Source organism: Diceros bicornis, chromosome 31, assembly GCF_020826845.1.
Source record: "Diceros bicornis minor isolate mBicDic1 chromosome 31, mDicBic1.mat.cur, whole genome shotgun sequence".
Lineage (NCBI taxonomy): Eukaryota > Metazoa > Chordata > Mammalia > Perissodactyla > Rhinocerotidae > Diceros > Diceros bicornis.
The window spans coordinates 14,984,330-15,010,673 of record NC_080770.1 but is presented as its reverse complement, the minus strand read 5'-3'; the positions used below and the strand labels follow the sequence as shown (position 1 = coordinate 15,010,673).

Below are 26,344 nucleotides of genomic sequence, written 5' to 3'. Positions count from 1 at the left end.
TATTGCTATAAACTCCCCTCTTAGAACCGTTCTGCTGTTTCCCATAAATTCTGGCATGTCGTATGTTCATTTTCATTTGTCTCCAGGTATTTTTTGATTTCTCCTTTGATTTCTTCATTGACCCAATGGTTGTTCAGTAGCATTTTTTTTAATCTCCACGTATTTGTGACTTTTCTGATTATCTTCCTATAGTTGATTTCTAGTTTCATACTGTTGTGGTCAGAAAAGATGCTTGGTATTATTTCAATCTTCTTAAATTTATGGAGACTTGTTTTGTGGCCTAATATGTGATCAATCCTGGAGAATGTTCCATGTGCATTTGAAAAAAACATATATTCTTCAGTTTTTGGATGGAAGGTTCTGTATATATCTACTAGATCCATCTGTTCTAGTGTGACATTTAAGACCAATGTTTCCTCATTGATCTTTTGTTTGGATGAACTATCCCTTGGTGTAGGTGGACTTTTAAAGTCCCCTACTATTATTGTGTTACTGTCTATTTCTCTTTTTATGTCTGTTAGCAATATATAATTGCTTTATATGTTTAGGTGCACGTGCATTAGGTGCATAGATATTTATAATTTTAATTATTTATTTATTTATTTTTCCCCAAAGCCCCCGTAAATAGTTGTATGTCATAGATGCACATCCTTCTAGTTGCTGTATGTGTGACATGGCCTCAGCATGGCTGGAGAAGCGGTGCCTCGGTGCACGCCTGGGATCCGAACCCGGGCCACCAGCACAGGAGTGCGCTCACTTAACTGCTAAGCCATGGGGCCTGCCCGGGTGCATAGATATTTACAAGTGTTATATCCTCTGTTGGATTGCTCCCTTGATCATTATGTAATGCCCTTCTTTGTCTGTTTTTACAGTTTTTGTTTTAAAGTCTATTTTGTCTGATATGCATATTGCTACCCCAGCTTTCTTTTCATTGCCATTTGCGTGGAGTATCTTTTTCCATCCCTTCACTTTCAGTTTGTGAGTGTCTTTAGGTCTGAAGTGTGTCTCTTGTATGCAGCATATATTTTGGTCTTGTTGTTTTATCCAATCAGCCACCCTATGCCTTTTATTTGGAGCATTTAGTCCATTGACATTTAAAGTAGCTATTGATAAGTATGTACTTACTGCCATTTTTTAACTTTTTTTTTCTCAGCGTTTTAGTAGTCCTTCTTTGTTCCTTTCTTCTTCTATACAGAATTGATGGTCTCTTTAGTTAGACATCTGTCCGAAAGCAGTACTCTGTAACTCCCCTCATCCCTCCTTTTATGTTTTTGATATCATACTTAACCTCTTTTTTATGCATTTGTATCCATTACCCTCTTATCATGGAGATAGATAAATTTTCTTATTTGTGGTCTTCTTTTTTCCCCTTAAATCAGTCCCTTTAACATTTCTTATAGCACCGGTTTCTTGGTGACAAACTCCTTTAATTTTTGCTTGCCTGGGAAATTTTTGATCTCTCCTTCCATTTTGAATGATAACCTTGCTGGGTAGAGTATTCTTGGCTGTAAGCTTTTTTCCTTTTAGTACTTTAAATATATCATGCCACTCTCTTCTAGCCTGTAAGATTTCTGCTGAGAAGCCAGCTGATAGCCTTATGGGGTTTCCTTTGTATGTAACTTGTCTTTCTCTTGTGGCTTTTAGGATTCTCTCTTTGTCTTTACTTCTGGACATTTTGATTATGATGTGTCTTGGTGTGGGCCTCTTTGGGTTTATCTTGTTTGGAGCTCTCTGTTCTTCCTGTACCTGGATGTCTGTTTCCTTGCTTAGGTTAGGGAAGTTTTTATCTATTATTTCTTGAAATAGATTCTCTGCCTCTTTGTCTCTCTCTTCTCCTTCTGGGACACCTATAACACAGATGTTAGTGCACTTGATGTTGTCCCAGAGGTCTCTTAGACTGTCCTCACTCTTTTTAATTCTTTTCTCTTTTATCTGTTCAGCTTGGGCAATTTCTTCTAGTCTTTTGTCCAGCTCGCAGATCCGTTCTGTATTCTCTACTCTGCTTTTGAGTCCCTCTAGTCAATTTTTCATTTCCAGTATTGTAGTCTTCATTTCTGATTGGTTCTTTTTTACATATTCCATTTCTTTGTTGACATTCTCACTGAGTTCATCTATTCTTCTCCCTAGATCAGTGAGCATCCTTAACGCTCTTTGTTGGAACTCTCTGTCAGGTAGGTTGCTCATTTCCTTTTCACTTAATTCCTTTTCTGGGGTTTTGTCCTGTTGCCGTGCTTGGAATGTATTCCTTTGCCTCCTCATTTTGCCTCTTTCCCTGTGCTTGTGTCTACGTATTAGGTAAGTCAGCTATGTCTCCTGCTCTTGGAGAGGTGACCTTGTATAAGTGATGCCTTAGGAGGTCTGCAGTGTGTTTCCCTCAGTTCTCAATGTTCCAGCGGTGACCCCTACATGGGCTACGTGTGTCCTTCTGTTGTGCCCTGTTTGTTCTCCCTGTAGGCGCCCAGAGAGGCCAAGTTATGCTCCTGGCCAGTTGTAATTCTCATCTGCTTGTAGTTGTTGTGTGCCCTTCAGCCTCTTTATAGGTGTGAAGAGCACCAGCAGAGTTGGCTGCAAGTTCTAATACCATATTTGTGTTACAGTATTTCTTTTAAGTTAGTAGGCCCCCAGCGTGGCAGGTTGTTAGGCTCAGGGGCTTACAATTGCTATAATCCTCCAGCCTTTATGTCTCTGGTCAGCTCTCTGAGAATTGCAGCTGGGTGGGGCTCGCCTCAGGCACGGGAGCACCCAATTGTTTCAGGTCTTGGAAGGTGGGACAAACCTCATATGTGAGTCTTTGAGAAGCACAAGTCTTCTGCAGCTAACAAGCCCCACCAACCACAGGTCCACACACACAGTCAACACAGTCCTGCCACATGTGCATGGCAAGACCTCCTGAAGTGGACCCAGTCTCTCCACAGCAGGAGCCTCACACTCTCCACCACCGCCCCACACTCTCCACCACTCTTTGTGCATGCCCTGCCCCACTGAAGTGGGCCTAGTCGCCAGGCTGCAGAGAATCCAGTCACCAATCTATGCAGGCCCACAAGTTGCCTGAGGGCTTGTTGTTCAGTTGAGTCAGTCTCTAGGGTGGGTTGCCTGCCCTGGCTGAGCCGGATTAAATTGGTGCTCTAGTGGGTGGGCCAGACCTGGGCTACCAGGCCCCAGGGAGAACTCCAATGGCGTCTGTGTCAGCACTCCCACAGCAGGCCACAACAATGGCTGTCGCCAATATCCCAGTCCCTGGAGAGGTCTCACCTCTCACCGAGATGGACTCAGAGCCTATCAAGTGAGTCTCTTTTCACTAAAGCACTGTGCACCTTTCTTTATGGTGATTTTAGGTTTGTTTGCTGAACCAGGTGAGTTTGCACGTGGGCCCTTTAAGAGCCCGTTTTAATTTCTTTGTGAACCACCTTTTCTGGTGGGTACTACCCAATGTTTTAGTATTAGGCAAAGTCTGATATTATGCCACTCGTCTCAATTGTGCTGGGTCCACAAAATGCCCACAGTGGAGCACTCACCGACTCAGGGCCCTGCTCCTCCAGGGAGGGCTGCATACCTTTGGGCTGCTCCCGTGTGGCCGTGAAGCTGGCGGCTTATGAAGGCAGCATTTTTTTCTCTCCAGAAGGGAGTTTCTGCCTCTTCCACCTCAATTAGGATTGTCCTTTGTTGCAGGATTTCCTCTTATCCAGTTTTCAGTTCTGTCTCAGGGGTAATTTTTCCACGAGTAGTTGTGAATTGGCTGTGTCCGCGGGAGGAGGAGGTGAGTTCAGAGTCTGCTTACACCGCCATCTTGACTTTGAGAGCTACCTCAGGTTTCTTTTCATTGCCATTTGCATGGAGTATCTTTTTCCATCCCTTCACTTTCAGTTTGTGAGTGTCTTTAGGTTTGAAGTGTGTCTCTTGAACGCGGCATATATATGGGTCTTGTTTTTTTATCCAATCAGCCACCTTATGCCTTTTAACTGGAGCATTTAGTACACTGATGTTTAAAGTAGTTATTCATAATTATGTATGTACTGCCATTTTTTAACTTCTTTTTCTTGGCGTTTTAGTAGTCCTTCTCTCTTCCTTTCTTCTTCTCTTGTTCTCATCCCTTGTAGTTTGATAGCTTTCTTTAGTATTATGTTTGGGTTCCTTTCTCTTAGTTTTTTGTGTACTTATTATAGGTTTCTGGTTTGTGATTACCATGAGGTCCATATACAGTAACCTACATATATAGGAATCTATGTTAAGTTGGTGGTCTCTTTAGTTTGACCTCTGTCTAAAAACTCTACTCTTTAACTCCCCTCCTCACACATTATAAGTTTTTGATATCATATCTAACCTTTTTTTTATGCATTTGTACCCATTACCTGCTTATCATGGAAATAGATAATTTTTCCTATTTGTGGTCTTCTCTTTTCCCCTTAAATAAGTCCCTTTAGCATTTCTTGTAGTACTGGTTTCTTGGTGACAAACTCCTTTAATTTTTGCTTGTCTGGGAAAATTTTGATCTCTCCTTCCATTTTGAATGATAACCTTGCTGGGTAGAGTATTCTTGGCTGTATGTTTTTTCCTTTTAGAAATTTAAATATATCGTGCCACTCTCTTCTAGTCTGTAAGGTTTCTGCCGAGAAGTCAGCTGATAGCCTTATGGGGTTTCCTTTGTACGTAACTTGTCTTTCTCTTTTGGCTTTTAGGATTCTATCTTTATCTTTACTTCTGGACATTTTGATTATGATGTGTCTTGGTGTGGGCCTCTTTGGGTTTATCTTGTTTGGGGCTCTCTGTGATTCCTGTACCTGGATGTCTGTTTCCTTCCCTAGATTTTGGAAGTTTTCAGTTACTATTTCTTCAAAAAGATTCTCTCCTCCTTTGTCTCACTCTTATCCTTCTGGGACACCTATAACACATATGTTAGTGCACTTGATGTTGTCCCAGAGGTCCCTTAGACTGTCCTCACTCTTTTTAATTCTTTTTTTCTTTTATCTGTTCAGCTTGGGCAATTTCTTCTACTCTTTTGTCCAGCTCGCAGATCCATTCTTCTGTAGTCTCTACTCTGCTTTTGAGTCCCTCTAGTGATTTTTCATTTCCAGTATTGTATTCTTCATTTCTGATTGGTTCTTTTTTATATCTTCCATTTCTTTGTTGACATTCTCACTGAGGTCATCCATTCTTCTCCCAAGATCTGTGAGCACCCTTAACACTCTTTGTTTGAACTCTCTGTTAGGTAGGTTGCTCATTTCTGTTTCACTTAGTTCCTTTTCTGGGGTTTTGTCCTCTTCCCTTACTTGGAATGTACTCCTTTGCCTCCTCATTTTGCCTCTTTCCCTGTGCTTGTGTTTCTGTATTAGGGAGGTCAGCTTCATCTCCTGCTCTTGGAGAGGTGACCTTTATAAGTGATGACTTAGGAGCCCCTACAGTGTGCTTCCCTCAGTTCTGAATGTTCCAGGAGTGACCACTATGTGGGCTATGTGTGTCCTTCTTTTGTGGCTTGGTTGCTCTCCCTGTAGGTGCTTGGCGATGCTGAGTTATGCTCCTGGCAAGCTGTTGTAATGGTCAGCTGCTTGTTGTTGTTGTGGGCCCTTCAGCCTCTTTATTGGGTGTGGGGAGCCCCAGCAGAGTTGGCTGCAAATTCTAACAGCACATTTGTGTTGCAGTATTTCTTTTAAGTGAGTAGGCCCCCAATGTGGCAGTTTGTTAGGCTCAGGAACTTATAATTGTTATAATCCTCCAGCCTTTAGGTCTCTTGTCAGCTCTCTGAGGATTGCAGCTGGGTGGAGCTTGCCTCAGGCATGGGACTACCCAATTGTTTCAGGCTTTGGAAGGTGGGGCAAACCCCCTATGTGGGTCTTTGAGAAGCACAAGTCTTCTGCAGCTGACAAGCCCTGCTGCCCACAGGTCCACAAACACAGTCAACACAGTCCTGCCCCGTGTGCGTGCCCTGACCTCCTGAAGTGGACCCAGTTCCTCCAAGACGGGAACCCCACACAATCCACTACCACCTCCACACTCTCCACCTGCTCCTTGCACATGCCCTGCCCCACAGAGGTGGACCCAGTGGCCAGGCTGTGGAGAATCCAGGCAGCTCCCTTAGCAGGCCCACAAGTTGCCCGAGGGCTTGTTATAGGGTGGGGTCAGTCCCTAGTTTGGGCTGTCTGCCCTGGCTGAGCTGGATTAAATCAGTGCTCTAGTGGGTGGGGCAGACCCTGGGCTAGCAAGCCCCAGAGAGAACTCCAAAGGTGTCTGCCAGTGTCTGTGTCAGCACACCCACACCGGACCACAACAATGGCCGACACCAATGTCCCCGTCCCTGGACAGGTCTCATCTCTCACCGAGATGCACTCAGAGCCTGTCAGGTGAGTCTCTTTTCATCAAAGCACTGTGCAACTTTCTTTCTGATGATTTTAAGTTGCTTTCTGAAACAGGTGAACTGGTGCATGGGCCCTTTAAGAGCTGGTTTTAATTTCTTTGTGAACCAGCTTTTCTGGCGGTACTCCCCAACGTTTTAGTAGCAAGCAAAGTCAGATATTGTGCCACTCGTCTCGATTGTGCTGGGTCCACAAAATGCCTACAGTGGGAGTGCTCCCAGGCTCAGTGACCCACTCCTCCAGGGAGGGCTGCATAGCTTTGGGTTGCTCCCAGGTGGCTGTGAAACACTGCAGCTTGTGAAGGTGGCATTTTTTTTCTCTCCAGAAGGGAATTTCTGCCTCCTCTGCCTCAATTAGGATTGTCATTTGTTGCAGGAGTTCCTCTTATCCAGTTTTCAGTTCTCTCTCAGGGGTAATTTTTCCGCAAGTAGCTGTAAATTGTCTCTGTCCATGGGAGGAGGTGAGTTCAGAGTCTGCCTATACCGCCATCTTGACTTCTCTCCCAAGGAGTTAAATAACTTACTTGAATTTGGGGCTAAGCCATCTGAGTGCACAGAATAAATTTGTGACCACTAAACTTGCTGCACTGAGAAAGGTGTGATGTTTCTTTGGGAGTGTGGGTTCAGAGGCAAACGTACTGACAAAGGAATGGATCTATTTCCTTTGTTGGAAAAAAACATTCCTAGGCCGGAACTGTAGTGGTAAGGAAAATGGTTGTTTTGAAAAAACATTTTTCTGAAGAGATGTTTTGAGACATCTTTGTAAAAGAGCAAGAAAATAAAAAAGATAAAATTAAATTTAAAAAAATTAAAATACCAAGTGCTGGAAACTGGTGCAGCCTCTATGGAAAATGGTATGGAGATTCCTCAAAGAATTAAAAATAGAGATCCCCTATGATCCAGCTATCCCACTACTGGGAATCTATCCAATGAACCTGAAATCAACAATCCAAAGAGGCTTATGCACCCCTATGTTCATTGCAGCATTATTCACCATAGCCAAGAAGTGGAAGCAACCCAAGTGTCCCTCTACTGATGATTGGATCAAGAAAATGTGATATATATATACAATGGAATGCTACTCAGCCATAAAAATTGACAAAATTGTCCCATTTGCAACAACATGGATGGGCCTGGAGGGTATTATGTTAAGTGAAGTAAGCCAGAAAGAGAAAGACAAACACTGTATGATCTCACTCATATATGGAATATAAACCAACACATGGACAGAGAAAACTGTATTCTGGTTACCAGGGGCAATGGGGGTTGGAGGTGGGCACAAGGGGTGAAGGGGGACTTGTATATGGTGATGGACAAACAAAAATGTATAACCCAAAATTTCATAATGTTATAAACTATTAAAACATTAATAAAATATATATATATACCAAGTGCTGGGAAAGATGTGGAACAACTGAAATTGCATGTGGAACAACTAAGAGCAAAATAGTAAAGCAAATTCAGAAAATAGTTTGGCAGTTTCTTTTTTGATGAAGCATGTATTCACCTCAAATGAAATCAAAATCTATGTTCACAGAAAAATCTTTAGGCATATGTTTAGATCAGCTTTATTCATAATCACCAAACACTAGAACCAACATAATGTCCCTCAACTGAGGAATGCATAAGCAATCTATAATGTATATAAAATGGAACAATACTCAGAGAAAAAAAAAGGTTCAGCTATTGGTAAAAGGGAACAACATAGGTGGATCTTAAAGGATTATATTAAGTGAAAGAAGCAAGACTCAAAGACTGCATATGCTAGAAATCTAGTTAAGGACGTTCTTAAAGGGGCAAAGTTATGTACACAAAACAGTTAAGTGGTTTCCTGGGGATTGGGTGGAGGAGTTGACCACAAAGAACCTCAGGGTTTTGTTTACCTGATGGAAGTGTTCTTTATCGTGATTGTGGTGGTAGCTACACACCACACATTTGTCCAAATTCTTAGAACTATACACAAAAAAGTGTGGATCTTACTGTTTATCAATTATACATTTAGAATATGAAAAACGTACATAACAACAAGTAATACCAAAATATGCATTCACACTCAGTATATGCAGCTAGGTCCCCATAGGCAGTTCAATTGCTGCCTCCCTGGGAAGGCGGGATGAGGAGCGGTGGGTATCACGGGAGGTATCTCCTGAGAGCTTCCATATCTGCATAATTCCCTCCTCCTTCCCTTTTATCAGCCTCTGAAATGTCAACAACACTCCACATGACATCATTTTAGAGGGACTAGAATGCATGCTGGGCACCTTGATCATCAGATATTTATCTGAATGTTAATAGTTGTCATTACACACAGGCCTTCTCCCTACCTGAAGAATTGCTATGATCCTGAAACCATGGCCAAAGAAATCACCCCAGGATAAAAATTAAATTTAGTGACTTTAAAATTATAACCCCTTTCTGACTTGTTTTATAGACCTCTTATTTGCTATTTACAGACACAATTTTGTAAATTTTGTGAAGTAATTTTATTATGTTTATTTTACAAATAGGGATAAGGTAAGTAGCTCCTCCAAAGGCACAGCAAGAATTAATGGGGGATTAAAGACACAAACCCAGGTTCCTGAGTCATTGTCAGTGTTTTTTTCTCCATCTTCCCTGGCTTTAGAGAACTTGGAACCTTTTAACCACTATCTAAAATATAGCTTCTCTATTATTATTTGTGAATTATTTCATGGCTGAATTTCTCATTTCACACTCAGTATTCAGCATTGACTGCCCCTTCTCTTCAAGGAACAAGGTAAGCTACTATATTCCATATCCACTATCAATGAAAAGTATAATTCATTCAAAAGCAGTGGGGGAGCTATTCATACTATGAGTTGTTTGAGCACAGAAATAGATGTTTTGAACATTTTTTTCTAAAACAGTGAGTTGAGCTGAAGTATAAATGTCAAAACTACCAATAGTAGGGAGTTTTGTGATACTTATGAAATATCCTGCTGCTTCCCTAAAGAAGATGAATAAAAAAATAAGATAGATGATGCTCGGATTGGGTAGGTGGTAATTTCATCTTGTTCACTATCAGTTGGTGTCCTACTGGAGGTAAAAAAAAAAAAAAAAGTGTTAAGTATGAAGTGACCATTCTTTAAACTACAAAGAGAATTAAATCAATTAGCAAGATGGAATTGCAGTTTAAACTTTTCCCCATAATGTCATCCTTATTATTACTGGCACCTTTAACTATGCTGACAGCGCCATAGGAAAACGATGAAATCCAGCCATTTGTGACAACGTGGATGGACCTTGAGGGTGTTACGCTAAGCAAAATAAGTCAGAGGGAGAAAGTCAAATACCATCTGATCTCAACAATAAGCAAAAGATAAAAACAACAACATACAATCACCCAGAGACAGAGATTGGATTAGTAGTTACCAGTTGCCAGAGGGGAAGGGTGGAGGGAGGGGGTCGAAAGGGATGATTAGGTACATCTGTTTGGTGATGGATTGTAATTAGTCTTTAGGTGGTGAACATGATGTGATCTCTACAGAAATCAAAATATACTGATGTACATCTGAAATTTATATAATGTTATAAACCAATGTTACTAAAATAAAAAAGTAAATAAAGTTTAAAAATAAAAAGAAATAAGGTAACACAAAAAATAATAATAAATATGCTTACAGTGAGGTAGCTAAAAGCACACAGGTTTTGATTAGGTCAAAACTGAGTTTCAATCTCGAATCTTGAATCTTCTTCATACTAATGATATAACTGTAGAATAACACACAATTTCTCATATCCCTAATTCCTTTCATGGTAAAATAAAAATAATAATACTACCTATTGTACACACATACACACATTTATATGTAAAGCTCTTAACGTTAGATCAGGATAATTTTGAAGTACAAAATATTAATGAAATAATGCACATGGTATTGATACATTTCAATTTCACTACAATTTCTTTTTTCTTTGTCATTTTCCCCTTTATTTCTCATTACTACAGGACATCTCATGATTCTCAAATAACATTGATGGAGAACAGGACAGAAGTGACACAATTCATCCTGCTAGGACTAACCAATGCCCCAGGACTACAGGTCCCCCTATTTATCATTTTCATGCTCATTTATCTCGTCAATGTGATTGGAAACCTGGGGATGATCGTCTTGATTTTCTCGGACTCTCGACTCCGCACCCCCATGTACTTTTTGCTTAGTAATCTGTCTCTGGTGGACTTTGGTTACTCCTCAGCTGTTACTCCCAAAGTCATGGCTGGGTTACTTATAGGTGACAAAATCATCTCCTACAATGCATGTGCTGCTCAAATGTTTTTTTTTTTGTAGGCTTTGCCACTGTGGAGAGTTACCTGTTGGCATCAATGGCCTATGATCGCTATGCAGCAGTGTGTAAACCTCTACATTACACCACCACCATGACGACAAGTGTGTGTGCTTGTCTGGCCATAGGCTCCTTTATCTGTGGTTTCCTGAATGCCTCCTTCCATGTTGGGGACATATTTAGTCTTTCTTTCTGTAAGTCCAATATGGTCCATCACTTTTTCTGTGATGCTCCAGCTATCATGTCTCTCTCTTTCTCTGATAAGCACATTAGTGAGATGATTCTTGTTTTTATGTCAAGCTTTAATGTCTTTTTTGCTCTTCTGGTTATATTGATTTCCTACCTATTCATATTTATAACCATCTTGAAAATGCACTCAGCTCAGGGGCACCAAAAGGCTTTGTCCACCTGCGCTTCCCATCTCACTGCCATCTCTATCTTCTATGGAACGGTCATCTTCATGTATTTACAGCCCAGCTCCAGCCATTCCATGGACACAGACAAAACGGCATCTGTGTTCTATTCTGTGGTCATTCCCATGCTGAACCCTGTGGTCTACAGCCTAAGGAACAAAGAGGTCAAGTGTGCATTCAAAAAGGTGGTTGAGAAGCAAATTTTTCTATAGGTTGGGATTTTAACGTTGTAGTATGCACAATAACTGTGTTTCATTCCTCTCAGCCTTTTCACATGCAGTGAGTTATTTTTTAAGCCCCACACTGCATTTAAATTCCTGAGGTGACTTCCTGATCTCTTCAGAAATCTGTTGTTTAGTAAAAAGAAAACATATTCAGAAATATAATACTTGAATAAGGATGGCTAAAGAGGAGCCTTAGAAGTTTTGGGACCTGCTTGTCAAACCTTACTAAGGATATTTGATTTATTCACTTGTACCATTTATGTTTTCTCTACCACATGCCAATGCAAACATGCATGTTAAATAGGATAACAAACAAGCCCTATGCGGGCATATACATATTGGAGTGGGAAATTTTTCAGAGGTAAATGGAGTGTGGCTAGTTTTTAATGAAAATAATTTAAGTAGTTAATTGAGATATTAAATGTAAAGTTATGTCTAATCATAATTAGTTCTTTTGTTGAATAACTATTCTACAATTCTGAATAGGAGAAAAAATTCACATCCTTTTAAGTAAAAGTATGTACTCTTTTGGCACATTTTACTAAGAGAAACTTAAACATTAGATCTTAAATGAACCAATATTTCTGTCTTGACTGAGTCATTTTGTAGAATCAACATGTTCACATTACAATTTTCAAAAAGATAAAATAATCACCCAAATTCTATAGCTTACTTTAGGGTTCTCTCTTGGTGTTGTACATACTATGGGTTTAGATAAATGCATAATGATTTGAATCCATCATTACAGTACCATACAGAGTACTTTCACTGCCTTAAAAATCCTCTGTGCTCCACGTAGTCATGTTTCTCTCATCACCTAACCCCTGGCAACTATTGATCGTTTTACTGTCTCCATAGTTTTGCCTCTACCAGAATGTCATATAGTTGGAACCATACAGTATGTAGCCTGTTCAGATTGGCTTTTTTCATGTAGCAAAATACATTTAAAGTGCCTCCATATCTTTTCATGTCGTGAGAGCTCATTTCTTTTTAGTGTTGAATAATTGTACCAGTTTATTTATTCATTAACCTAATAAAGGACATCTTTGTTGCTTCCAGTTTTGGCAATTATGAATAAAGGTACTGGAGACACTCATGTGAAGGTTTTTGTATGGACATAAGTTTCCAACTTGTTTGGGTAAATACCAAGGAGGATGCTGGATTGTATGGTAAGAGTATGGTTAGTTTCTTAAGAAATGTCCAAAGTAGCTGTCCCTTTTTGCATTCTGATCAGCAACAAATGAAAGTTCCTTTTGCTCCACATCATCATCAGCCTGTGGTGTTGTCAGTGTTCAGGATTTTGGCCATTTTAATAGGTGTGTAGTGGTGTCTACTGTTTGTCAAAGTCTTTGGCCCATTTTATAATTCAGTCGTTTGTTTTCTCATTGTTAAGTTCTAACATTCTCTCTATATTTTGGATAAGAGTCCTTTATCAGATATGTCATTTGCGAGTATTTTCTCCCAGTTTGTGGCCTGTTTTCCCATTCTCTTCACATTGTTTCTCACAAAGCATTAGTTTTTAATATTAATGAAGTCCAGCTTATTAATTATTTCTTTCATGAACTATGCCTTTATTGTTCTATCTACAAAGTCATCACCGTACCCAAGGTGGTCCAATTCTTTTCCTAAGCTATCTTATAAGAGTTTTATAGTTTTACGTTTTACATTTAGGTCTCTGACTCATTTTAAGTTAATTTTTATAAAGGGTGTGAGATTTGTGTCTAGATACATTTTTTTGCATGTCTATATTCAGTTGTTCCAGCACCATTTGTTGGAAAGAGTATCTTTGTTCTACTTTATTTCCTTTGCTCCTCTGTCAAAGATTAGTTGACAATATTTATGTAGGTCTATTTCTGGGCTCTCTATTCTGTTCCATTGATCTATTCATCTGTTCTTTCACCAGTACCACACTGTCTTGATTGTGTAGCTGTATAGGAAGTCTTGAAGTCAGGTAGTGTCAGTCTTCCAACATTGTTCTCCTTCAATACTGTATTGGTTATTCTAGGACTTTTGCCTCTCCACATAAACTTTAGAAGCAGTTTGTTGATATCCACAAGATAACTTGCTGGGATTTTGATTGGGATGCACTGAATCTACAGATTGACTTAATCTATAGATCAAGTTAGGAAGAACCGACATCTTGATGATACTAAGTATTCCTATCATGAACATGGAATATCTCTCCATTTATTTAAGAATAAGAAAAATAACAGTTTTAATTTTGTCTTCACTTATTCCTTCTTTAATTTTCTTCCTTTCTTTACACAGATTCAAATTTCTGACCTGTATTATTTTCCTTCTCTCTGAAAAACTCCTTTTAGCATTTCTTGCAAGGTAGTCTACTGACAACAAATTCTCTCAATTTTTGTTTGTCTGAGAAAGTCTTTATTTTTTATTCACTTTTGAAGGATAATTTCACAGATTAAATTGTGGCATATTGGTTGGGTTTTTCTCTCAATTCTTTACATGTTTCACTCCAATCTCTTTTTAATTGCATGGTTTCTGAGGAGCAATTAGATGTAATTCTTATTTTTGTTCCTCTACAGGTAAAGTGTTTTGTAACACTAGCCTCTTTTAATATATTTTTATTTTTGATTTTTTTTATAATTTGAAAATGATATACCTAGGTGTAGTTTTATTTATTTATTTATTTATTTATTTATTTATTTATTTATGCATGTATGTATTTATGTATTTATTGTTATTTATTCTGCTTGGGATTCTCTGAGATTCCTAATCTGTGTCTTAGTGTGTGACAATAATTTGGGGAAATTTTCAGTCATTATTTTTTGAAATATTTTCTCTGTTTTTTCTCTCTTTATTCTCCTGTTATTCCCATCACACATATGTTACACCTTTTGTAGTTTTCCCACAGTCCTAGAATAACCTGTTCTTTTTTTTTTCCAGTCTTTATTTCTTCACTTTTCAGTTCTGGAGGTTTCTACTGCTATATCCTCAAATTAAAAGATTCTTTTCTCAGCTGTGTCTAGTCTACTAACAAGACAGTCAAAGGCATTCTCTATTTCTGTTACAAAGTTTTTATTGCTAGAGTCTCTTTTTGGGCCTTTATTAGGATTTCCATCTCTCTGCTTACATTTCCCATCTATTCTTGCAGGCTATCTACTTTATCCATTATAGCCATTAGTATATTAATCATAGTAATTTTAAATTCCTTGTCTGATAATTCCAATCTCCTTATCACATCTAGTTATGATGTTTTCCTTGTCTATTCAAATTCTGTTTCTTGCTTTTTGGTATTACTGTAATTTTTTTTCTTGATATCCAGACATGATGTACCAGGTAGAAGGAACTACTGTAAATAGTCTTTAAGTAATGTGGTGCGAGGTGTGGGGGAGGGAACGTGGTGTATAGTCCTATGATCAGGTCTTAGTCTTTTAGTGAGCCTATACCTATGGACTGTGAACTTCACAATTGTTTCTCCATTTTTTGCACCCCCCTCAGGTGGGAGAGGATGGCTAGAGTAGGGTAGAGTTGGGTATTTCCTTTGCTCCAGGTCAGTAAGGCTCTGATATAACATCAGCAGGTTAGGCTCTGGTTAACTAGTTTTTCCTGAGGGCAGGCTTTATTAAGAAAAACAGAGTGCTGTGGCATATTTCAAAATGATTCCTTTCCTCCTTCCTCTGCAAGACACACAAGGGGATTTTTCAGTGGTGTTTACTGTGAGAACCTGGTTGAGTTCCTGGAAGTAAATTTCACAAAATTGTGGAGAACCCTCGATCCCTGGGTCCCCCACAGTCTTTAATTCTCAGAGAGGTCCACACTGAGCCTCCAACAATTTGTCATATAGTTTAGATTTTCCTACCATCCTGCTAGTTCCCTTGACATTTTCTGCTCAAGAGTATCTCCTCCAGTAAGCCATGATTCCCTGTAGTCACTTGTGTGTCTCTCCAATCTTGAGGATAGTGTTTTGCGCTGTATCCTTACTTCTCTTATAAATCCTAGAAGAGTTTGTTGATTTTTCAGTCTGTTCAGTTTTCACTTGTTGTTGGGATGGAGTGGTGACTTATAAGCTCCTTATATGCAGAACCAGAAACTGAAAAAGCACATAAGATTTTTTCCAATGCTTCTTCTGAATTCATGAGATGATCATGTGTTTTTCTTCCTTCATTCAATTAAAGTGATTTATTAGAGCAATGTCACCAATATGAAGAATGGGAAGTCCCAGCTCTCATCTTCCCACAGATATACCAATCTAGGATAACGTAAGGACCAGAATTTCTTCATTAGACGTCTAAAATTCAGTTAAGAAGTTGCAATACCTAAGATGAGCACAAAACTGAAAATAGCCACATTGAAACAGAGGAAAAGAGCAATTTCATTTTACCCATGTCAGCCCCTCCTTCAAGCAGGCACAGCTCAGGTCTGAGAGACACAGCTTTGGCCTGTGATTTCTCCCTCAGGGAAAAGAGAGAGTGGAGCATTCATCCAAAGTCCTTAGACTTTCAATGTACTACCCTTGGAAAAGGGACAGGCAGCTTACTGCAGCCAGCATGGCTCTGTAAGATTGGGAGAAGCCACACAATCCTGAAACTTCATCCACAGGAGGAGGGCAGAGGGAGAGTGTGTATCCAACATCCTAGCCTCATAATGCGTTGCCCAAGGAAAAAGAGGTGGTTGGTTTACTGCAACTGACATGGTTCTGTGGTACTGGAGAGGGCGCACACCCTGAATCTTTTTCCCAGGAGTAAGGGAGAAGAGTGGAGTGTGTGTCCAATGGCCTTGCCTATCAGTGCACTGTCTTAGGAAAGGAGCAAATATTTTACTGCACCCAGAACAGTTTCATGAGATTGGGAGAAGGTTCACAAACATGAGACTTCTCCTCCAGGAGAGACAGAGAGGAGTGGCATGTACACATTCTTAAAAAAGGCTTAAGAAGCTCTCAGAATCTCTGTCTAGGCTGGTTGGTGAAAGCCTTTCCCTGTAATGCCAGTCCATAAAGATTGGAATAGTGGATTGTTTCTTCAAATGCACAGACAACAAAAGCTACAAGGAACATGAAAAATTAGGGAAGTATGACATAACAAAAATAAATAAATAAAATGAATTGGTAATTGAACCCAAAGAAATGAAGATCTATGAATTGTCAGAAAAGGAATTCAAAATAATTATCTTCAAGAAGCTTTGTGAGTTACAGGGGAACACGTATATACAACTAAACAAATTCAGGAACTGATACATGAACAAAATGAGAAGTTCAACAAAGACACGGAAACAATGAGAAAGAACCCAACAGAAATTCTGAAGCTGAAGGGTTCAGAATTGAACTGAAAAATTCAAGAGAGCTTTATAATCACACTTGATTAAGCAGAATAAAGAATCAGTGAACTTGACTCAGCAGTCACTGAGTTTTTGTAAACTTTTGACTATTTTCCAGAGTTCTAACAAAGTTGTTTCTGACAGTATCTTCTTACTTTTTTGTTGTTTCTATGGAGTGACAGGCCTTTGGAATACTCTAATCTACCATTTTTCTTGTCTATGTCTTATAGGGGTGTGGTTATTGCATTTAGGACCCCCCAGATAATCCAGATTAATCTCCAATCTCAAAAAACTTATCTTAATCACAACTGCGAAGTAATTGCCGTATAGGATTATACTTACAGGTGCCAAGTAATAGGATCTGATAATTTAGGGAGCTATTATTCAGCCTCCTAAATATTTATTTCTCACTTAGGCTACCATGTGTATGAAGGTTGACTGGTGACGTGGGGGCTTTCTCTATGTGGTCACTCAAAGACACAGACTGATGAAGATTTACCATCTATAGCTGCAACTGCAGTAACATTATACCTACTAAATCACTGTGGCAGGAGAGGAGACAACTGGAGGGTAATATGTATTCTTCAACCAACATATCAATTTCTTGCACAGTCCATTGTCTAGAACTATTACATTTTTTCTTCCTAACTGCAATGGGGCAGGCACTTGTGGGAAAATGGATGGATTGTATAAGCACCACTATATTTGTGACCTATGAATATCAATTCTTAAAAATAATAAATATTAATACTTACCCTTATGGAACACCTGATATGTACTAGACATTTCATTAAGCGTTGTATTTATGTCATTTGGTAGTCTTCTTGATGAAACTATCAGGATGACATTATAATATTATTCTCTTCTTCCTTACAGAAGGAAGCTGAAATTCGATGAGGCTAAATCACTCACCCAAATTTTAGGCAAAGCAACCTAAATGCACAGAACACATTTGTAACCACAAAACTTGCCTGTTCTAATAAAAGTGTGATAAGTTTTCTCAGGAGTGTGGACTCAGAGGTGAATGTACAAAGGAAAATTGGATCTATCTTGTTTGTTGGAAAAAAAGATTCCAAGGACAGAACTGTGGTGGTAAGGTAGGCGGGTGTTTAAAGAAAAAGATTCGCTTAAAAAACTTCTTGAGATATCTTTGAGAAAGAGTAAAAATAATAGCGAAATTAAATTATTAAAAAATTTAATATACCAAGTTCTATAAGGATATGAAACAATTTGAACTCATTGCTGCTGGGAATTTAAAATGGTATAGCTACTTCAGAAAACAGTCTAGCAGTTTCTTATTCAAATAAATGTATACTTACCATATCACCACATGATCCAACCTGTAGGTATCTACCCAAGTGAAATGAAAACCTATGTTCACACAAAAATCTTTAAGCAAAAGTTTACATCAACTTTGTCTGTAATCACCAAAACTAGAAGAAACACAAATGTTCCTCAACTACGGAATAAGACATACAATCTGTAATGTCCATGTAATGGAATGATACTCTGCAATAAAAAAGATTCCACAATTATACAAGTAACAATATGGATGGACCTCAAATGCATCTTGCTAAGTGAAAGACTCCAGACTCAAGGACTGCTTATTCTAGAATTATAATTAAGGCTGTTCTTGTAAAGGCAAATGCTTTTCACAAAAACAGTTTAGTTTTTGCTAGGAACAGTGGATGGGAGAAGAAATTTACCAAAAAGAAACTCAGGGTAATTTGTGTAGATGATTGTGGCGGAGTTACATGACCATAATTTGACATAATTCTTAGAACTATACATTAAAGTATAAATATTATTGTATGTTTATATACATTAACTAGAAAATGAGAAAATAAATAAAACAAGTAATACAAAAATGTGTGCACAATGAAAATAACCAGTTTGGTCTCCATAAGCAGTTTAATTGCTTCTTCCCTAGAGAAGTGTGATGAGAAGCAGTAAATGCTCTCATGGGGGACGTTCCCATAGCGTCCACGTCTCTATTATTCTCTCATGGTGCCCATGCATTAGCATCTGAAATCCAAATGTGACTCAAGGTGACATCATTTCAGAGGGACTAGACTGCATGCCAACCTCATCTGGTTATCATTTATTCATCTAAATGTTAATAGTTGTTAGTACATGCAGGCTTTCTCCCAACCGGAGGATTTGCTATGAGCCTTCCACCATGGCCAAAGAAAACACCCCAAGATAAAAATTACATCAAAAGACTTTGATAACCTCTTGTGAGATGTTCTATGAAATTTCCCTTATTTGTGTTGTATTCAAGGAGGTAAGTGATTCCTCTGAGGGTGCAGAAAGAATGCATGGTAAGTTCAGGAACTGAACCATGTTACTACTCTTTCTGCCATTTTTCCCTGCCTTAGAGAACTTGGAATCTTATGAACATCTTGAAAGAGAGCTCCCCTAATAGTATCTATGCATTATTCAACAGCTGATATTCTGATTTCAGATTCACTATTCAGACTTTACTGTTCCTTCTCTCCCAGCATACAGGTAAGCATCTTTTTTCCATAATATTTTTAGTGAGGAGTTTAATTTATGCAAAAGCAGTGGGGCAGATATACTTACTTCAAGTTATTTGAGAACAGAAATAGATATTTTCAGTGTTTTTCTAAAATACTGAGGTGAGAATGGGGCATAAATGTCAAAACTTCCATCGTTAGGGAGTTTACTGATACTTATGAAACATCATCTTGCTTTCCTAAAGATATGAGCAAAAAAATAACATAGATGATTCTCTGATTGATCAAGTGGTAATTTCATCGTGTTCACTATATATGGGCCTCTCATTGGAGGTAAAAAAAACAAACAAACAAATTAAAAAAGCAGAGGAGTGAAATGATCTTTAAAGTACAAAAGTGTCTAATATGCGTTAACAAGATCCAAACTGCATTTTAAACTTTCCCCTATAATCTCATGCTTATTATTATTAGCACATGTACACATGTTAACAGTGATTGGCTAAAAGCATAGACTTTTGATTAGAGGAAAAGTGGATTTAACTCTTGAATCTTAACTCTTTCTCATACTAACTGTGTAATTTTAGAACATCACATAACTTCTCAAATCCTCAATATTCCTAGTGGTAAAGTAGAAATAATAATACTACCTACCTTACACACACACACACACACACACTTTAATATATAAAGCCCTTATTGGTTCTAAATTTCACTATATGTTAAAAGTGGTCACATGTGTTAAGGTTGGCAAACATAATGTCTTCACGGGATAGGCTTGTAAAGTGAAGTTGGAAAAGTTTTAGGAAGAAGATGTTAGTAGTTAGCAGAAGACGGATGCCCCTCCAAAGGCTTCCAATTCAGATAAAAAGATTTAAAATACAGTTCCTACACAAGAACAGATTCACATAAAATATTTTACAACACAGTGCTTGCCACCAAAACAGATCCACAGGCTAAAGACGCCCACAAAAAAGGAACTTTCATCCCTTGGTCTCTGTGATTCTGCTATGAGACGACAGTAGTGAAAGAATGAGTTTAAGAAAAAGGGACTCTTTTAAGCTAAAATATGGATTTCAAGGGAGAAATTAAGCAAAAGAATGCTCACATGGAATTTCTGGAACAGCCAATTGTATGGGCGAAACAAGGACAGACTGAGAAACACTTGAGAGCACAGAAAATCTAAGTTCCTCTAGTGTGTGAAAAAAGGCAAGTTGAAGAGGAAGTCTTCAAGACTTCAAAACTCACACATACCTGAAGCCCTGCAGGTCACCACCCATTTTTCCCAAATCAATGTAAAGACAATCATTCCATCCTAATAATAATGCATAGCTAGCGCTCATCAGACTATGCTAAACATCCATCATTTTATTGTTTTCTTAATACATTACCTTATTTAATTTTCACAATAATACTGTAAAGTACGTATCATTACTGTCTTAATCTTGTAGATGGAAATGATGTTCAGATGAGTTAGGTAAGGATTAATGACTGCTAGGTAGTAAATGGGAGGTCTGATATGCACCCCACCCCAGAGCCCAAGGTCTATACTAAATCCTTGCCTTCTCTTCAGAATTGCCTCTGCTGGTTGTATGTGCCTCTACTGTCCAGTTATCCTACTACATGTGTTATGCACATATCTCAGTTACTTCACTGCAAAACCCAAACACTGAGTTTGGACCAATTGAGACAGTGAGAAATTATAAATTAATTTAAATTCAATTTGCTTTGAATACAGTTAAGATCACTGAACTTAGAAACCACTCACTGTGGGTTCAAAGATTGGCTTGGGTTCAAAGGATGGCTTGTCAATTAACACATTTAAATACAAAAAAATTACCCAACCTCTTATGCATCATCATGTAAAAGAACGTAATAACAAATCAAACTCCTAATGTTCTTGAGAGAATATAATGAGTATACATTTAAAGCATCTAGAGTAGCCTCTGGCAGGTGAGCAACAGGTAAATATGCTTTTACAAGGCTTGGGAAAAGTGAACTGGCGGATATATTCATTTTGGACAAGCCCTTGGACAAATTATTTAATTTTCTATATCTGAGTTTATAGACTTATAAACTTTAAAAATTGAGGAAATGATCCATGAAGACCCTCAGATTCAACAGTACGTAAATCTATACATAATTAATGCACTTAGTTTTGTTGTCAAGCCCATTTTTACCTGGAGAATCTTGAAATAAAAGTTATTGCTATAATGAAATAATAATTATTATACACACACTTTTCATTTTAGGTTTCTTTATCACTCCATTTCCATCTTCTCACAACCACAGAGCATTTTGTGATTCTCAACATTGATGAATAACAGTACAGAAGTGACACAGTTCATCCTCCTAGGACTAACCAATGACCCAGAACTGCAGGTCCCCCTCTTTATAATGTTCACTGTCATCTATCTCATCACTCTGATTGGGAATTTGGGGATTATCATGTTGATTCTGTTGGACTCTCATCTCCACACTCCCATGTACTTTTTCCTCAGTAACCTGTCTCTGGTAGACTTGTGTTACTCTTCAGCTGTCACTCCCACAGTCATGACTGGGTTTATTACAGTAAACAAAGTCATCTCCTACAATGCATGTGCTACTCAGATGTTCTTTTTTGCAGCATTCGCCACTGTAGAAAATTATCTCTTGGCCTCAATGGTTTATGACCGCTATGCAGCAGTGTGCAAACCCCTACCTTATAGCACCACCATGACAACAGGTGTGTGTGCATGCCTGGCCATTGGCTCCTATGTCTGTGGTTTCCTGAACGCCTCCATACACATAGGAGATACATTTAGTCTTTCTTTCTGTATGTCCAACGTGTTCCATCACTTTTTCTGTGATGTTCCAGCAGTCATGGTTCTTTCTTGCTCTGATAGGCATTTGAGTGAGCTGATTCTTGTTTATGTGGTGAGCTTCGATATCTTTTTTGCACTCCTGGTTATCTTGATATCCTATGTATTCATATTCATCACCGTCCTAAAGATGCACTCAGCTGCAGGATATCAGAAAGCTATATCCACCTGTGCCTCCCACCTCACTGCAGTCTCCATCTTCTATGGAACTATTATCTTCATGTACTTACAGCCCAGCTCTAGACATTCGATGGACACAGACAAAATGGCATCTGTGTTCTATACTATGCTCATCCCCATGCTCAACCCTGTGGTCTATAGCCTGAGGAACAAAGAGGTGAAGAGTACATTCATGAAGGTCGTTTTAGAGGCAAAATTATCTTTAGGATTGTGTGTTTAACGTTGTATAATGTGCAGTAAATTAGTTTCATTAAGGCCACAGTGAAACTAAGTTCCTAAAGTGAGATTCTTATCTATTCAAAAGTCTCTTGTCCTGAAAAAAAGGAAATATTGTGTTCAGAAATATAATACCTAAACAAAAATGGCTAAGATGTCTTGGGTTCTGCTTCTCAAAACTCTTATTAAGGATATTAGTTTATTCACTTATTCTACTTGCTTTTTATTCTACCACATCAATACAAATACGCGTAAAATTGGGGCACAATGAAATCATGAACAAAGGGCATGTAGGATACATACACATTGGAGTGGGAAATTTGATGGAATTAAATATAATGTTGCTAATTTTTAATAATAATACTAATTTAAATATTTAAGTCATATATTAGAATATAAATTTATGTCTATATTTTTTATTTCTTTAGTTTAAGGCTATTCTAAGAGTCTTAATTTGAGAATAAAAGTGATATACTTTTAAATAAAATTATGTGCTTTTTGGGGGCACATTTTTTTGAAAGATACATAAATACAGCATCTTAAATGAATTCATATTTCTGTCTTGACTGAGTCATTTTATAGAACCACCATGTCATATTACAATTTTCAAAATGATAGTATATCTAGAGTATAAGAAAAATGGAGGAAGAATAAAAGTATTTTTTAATTTCTTCAGATATTACTTCCTTCACGCTATTAAAAAATTCACTGAAAATCAATAATGTTGTACATTTTGCTTCTGGAAATTTTTGACGTTGTTAATGCTGATATTTCATGTTTATTTTTGTGGATTTAAATTATCTTTTATTACTCCCTCATTCTTTTACCCTACTTCATTCACACTGATTTTTTTCCCATTTGTTCACAATCTGACAAACTCCAAACATGTTCCTGTCGCAGGGTGTTTGTACTTGCTCTTCCCTGTGTGGAATGTTCCTTACTCTGTTAAGGTCTTTGGTTATATGTCACTCTATGATAGATTTCTCTCCTGACCATCTTTATTAAATAGCCACTCTTTACTCACCACGTACACCGACCTTTAAGTCTGTTGTCCTTCACAGTCCTTATGAACCACCACCTATTGTATATTTATTTGTTCATTTGTTTGTTATCTATCTTCCACAACTAGAATTTAAACTGCATGAAAGCAGTGGCTTTATGTTGTTTGCAACAAGATCCTCAGTAGATGCATGAGTGTCTATTTCATAACAGATTCTCAATAAATATTTGTTAAATGAATGAGTAAAATAATTAAGCTTTGAGTCCAACTGTATCAATATGTTGAATCTTTAAACCATTGATGATTATAGCATATCATCCGTAATATAAACCCTCTAGACAGATGTATCATTCATTTCAAGATGCACAGCTAATTTTCTCCCTTCCTGAAATATTTTCACCTATGTTCTCACTCAGTGCTTGCACTGCAGTGTTTGGACACAATGATTTCCTGGATTCCATAATCAAGAGAATCATCTGAAACTGTCTCACAATTTTTACTTGGAAGTGACGTCTCATTAAGTGACAAGCAACACATCAAATAAATACTATTTAGTAAATCATAAAGAGACATTAAATATGAGATTATTTAAAGGTTTAGTAACTGATTATGTTTGAAAATTACTTCATACATAGGAAATATAATTAACTAAAATGATTCTAAATATCTCTAAAGAATATAAACATGACAATATCTGTCGAAAATAAAGATAATGTACATTCAATAAGCTAGTATAATGCACAATCTTTATGGTTTTAATTTTGACCCTCAGGGAGCACTATGCTATGCAAAAACTACCCACACAAATGTGTACCCTTGTCTAATTTGTTGTCTCTATACAATAAGAGGCTTCAATATTTCAATATTTGTAAGATCATGTTTGAATATGCTAATATTCTCTGGTACTTACGAGGCAGTGTAATATAACACAAATATTCACGTCTACCTTTATGGTGATGTTTCTCCTCTTGGAACCATTTCTAATTATTATTTTAAATAATTATTTAATTTTAGAATTTTTTTTAGAGTTATAAAAAATTTTCAAAGACAGTGTAGAATGTTCAATGTAACCCTGTGGCAGTCTGCAAAAGATCATCCTAATTCCTGGAATGTTCCAATGTTAATTTATATGGCCTAAAAGGACTGTACAAGTATGATTAAGTTAGAGATTTTATCAGGGATTATCTGCATGGACCAAAAAGTCACTCCCATGTATACTTATAAGAGGGAGCCAGAGAGATTTGACCACAGAAAAAAGAGGATTGGACAATGTGACCTTGAAAGCAGAGATTGAAGTGATGTGACCACAAACCAGGGAATGCCAGCAGCCACCAGAAGATGGAAGAGGCAAGAAATGGATTTTCCTTTAAAGTCTATGGAGAGAACATGGCTCTCCCAACACATTGATTTTTGTCCAGGGAAACTGACTTTGGATTTTTGGATTGCAGACTGTGAAAGAAGAAATATGTGTTGTTTAAGCTTCCAAGTTTGTGGTAATTTGTTATAGCAGCTATAGGAAACTAACAAAACTCTTGCCTAATTTTCCCTGGAGTGTAATCTTACACTACCATGGTACATTTGTAAAACTAACAAACCTAGATTGGCACAATATTATTTGTTCAACTTCAGATTTTATTTAGATTTCATTAGTTTTTCCACAATATCCTTTTCCTCTTCTTGCATTTAGTTGTCATGTCTCCTCAATCTTTTTTGTTCTGTGACAAGCTCTTTCTTTCCTTGTTTTCAATGACCTTGATGGTTTTGAGGAGTATCGGTCAGATATTTCATAGAATGTCCTTCAACTGTGATTTTCTGATGTTCTCTCATGATTAGATTGAAGTTATAGTTTTTAGAGAGTAATACCACTAAGGTGAAGTGTTCTTCTTGTCACATGATATCAATGGTACATGTTCTGAACATGACTTATCACTGATGATGTTAACATTGATGACAAGTCCTAAATAAAGTTTGCAAGGTTTATCCCTTTTGTAGAGTTACTTTTACCTCCTTTTTCTATACCTTATTTTCAGAAATAAGTCACTAAATCCAGCTCACATTTTAGATGGTGGAGAACTAAGGTCCATCTACTGGAATGGGCAATATTTAAATAACTTATTTGGAGTTTATCTGTTAGCAAGATTTGTCTCTTGTCCCTCAATTATTTATTTACTCAATAATTTATTTATACTAGTGTGTTCTCATTAATTTATTTTATATTATGGGTAATAACAAATACTGGGTTATTGATTTTTTGCTCAAATTTTTCCCCTTTTGCCATTTGAAGCTCTTTCAGTTTGCTCCTCTGTCCCTTTGACATACCCTCATCTTTTTGTTTTTTGAGCACTTCCTTACCTTCTGGTACTACACAACGCTCTAGGCTCATCTTGTATTTTCCCTATTCCCATCACAGAGTCAACTGTTTCTACTAAGAGCCCTCCCTTCTTACGTTAGAGAATGGTGTTTAAAAGGGAAGATTTGGATGCTGAGTGTGCTTGCTGATACTTGAGTTTTACTTCTAGGGCCTCTTATTGACAGATGTAGGAGGTGTATATCTAGGTAGTCCATATACATTCATAATTATACTTATTTTTCTACCTGACCATCATATTTATATTAAGTTAAACATGAGTGCATACTGATGTCTCTGACCTTAATCTGTTTCATCCCAACTTTCCCCCTTTCATATTTCTAACTTTCGTCTCTGTGACAGTGAGAAACTTGGTTCTCAACAACTCCCAATTGTTAATTTATGCATGTGACTCCAGTATACATGTAAAGCAGTTTCATAATTGTTAGTGTATACCCCCATGAGAAACAACTTTAACAACTATGGTATATTTTTTATGGTTTCCTTTATTTTTACCCCTGCAATTTCCGACTAACACACTGTTTTCCAACATTACTTAGGTCAGTTCATTTTGTTCCTTATATCCCTTCAATAAGGTTAAGTCATGCATGTTCAGCACAATTACATTTTTTTAACAGTCTGTCTTCACTTCTGAGATTCTCCTATGCTTATCCTGGTTTATTCTTTTTAATTTGAATATATTA

At 37.7% G+C, this 26,344-nt stretch overlaps 2 protein-coding genes across 2 annotated transcripts; both read left to right on the top strand.

The window, feature by feature from the left end:
* The first annotated feature begins 10,341 nt into the window (after positions 1-10,341).
* On the top strand, positions 10,342-11,273 carry LOC131395561 (olfactory receptor 5B2-like). The gene is given in 2 exon segments (XM_058527419.1): positions 10,342-10,638; positions 10,641-11,273. Coding segments are annotated over 2 exon segments (930 nt in total).
* A 10,079-nt stretch (positions 11,274-21,352) lies between these two features.
* On the top strand, positions 21,353-22,297 carry LOC131395560 (olfactory receptor 5B3-like). Its single transcript, XM_058527418.1, has one exon. It carries the CDS (start codon positions 21,353-21,355, stop codon positions 22,295-22,297), a length of 945 nt encoding a protein of 314 aa, XP_058383401.1.
* Positions 22,298-26,344: the final 4,047 nt, after the last annotated feature.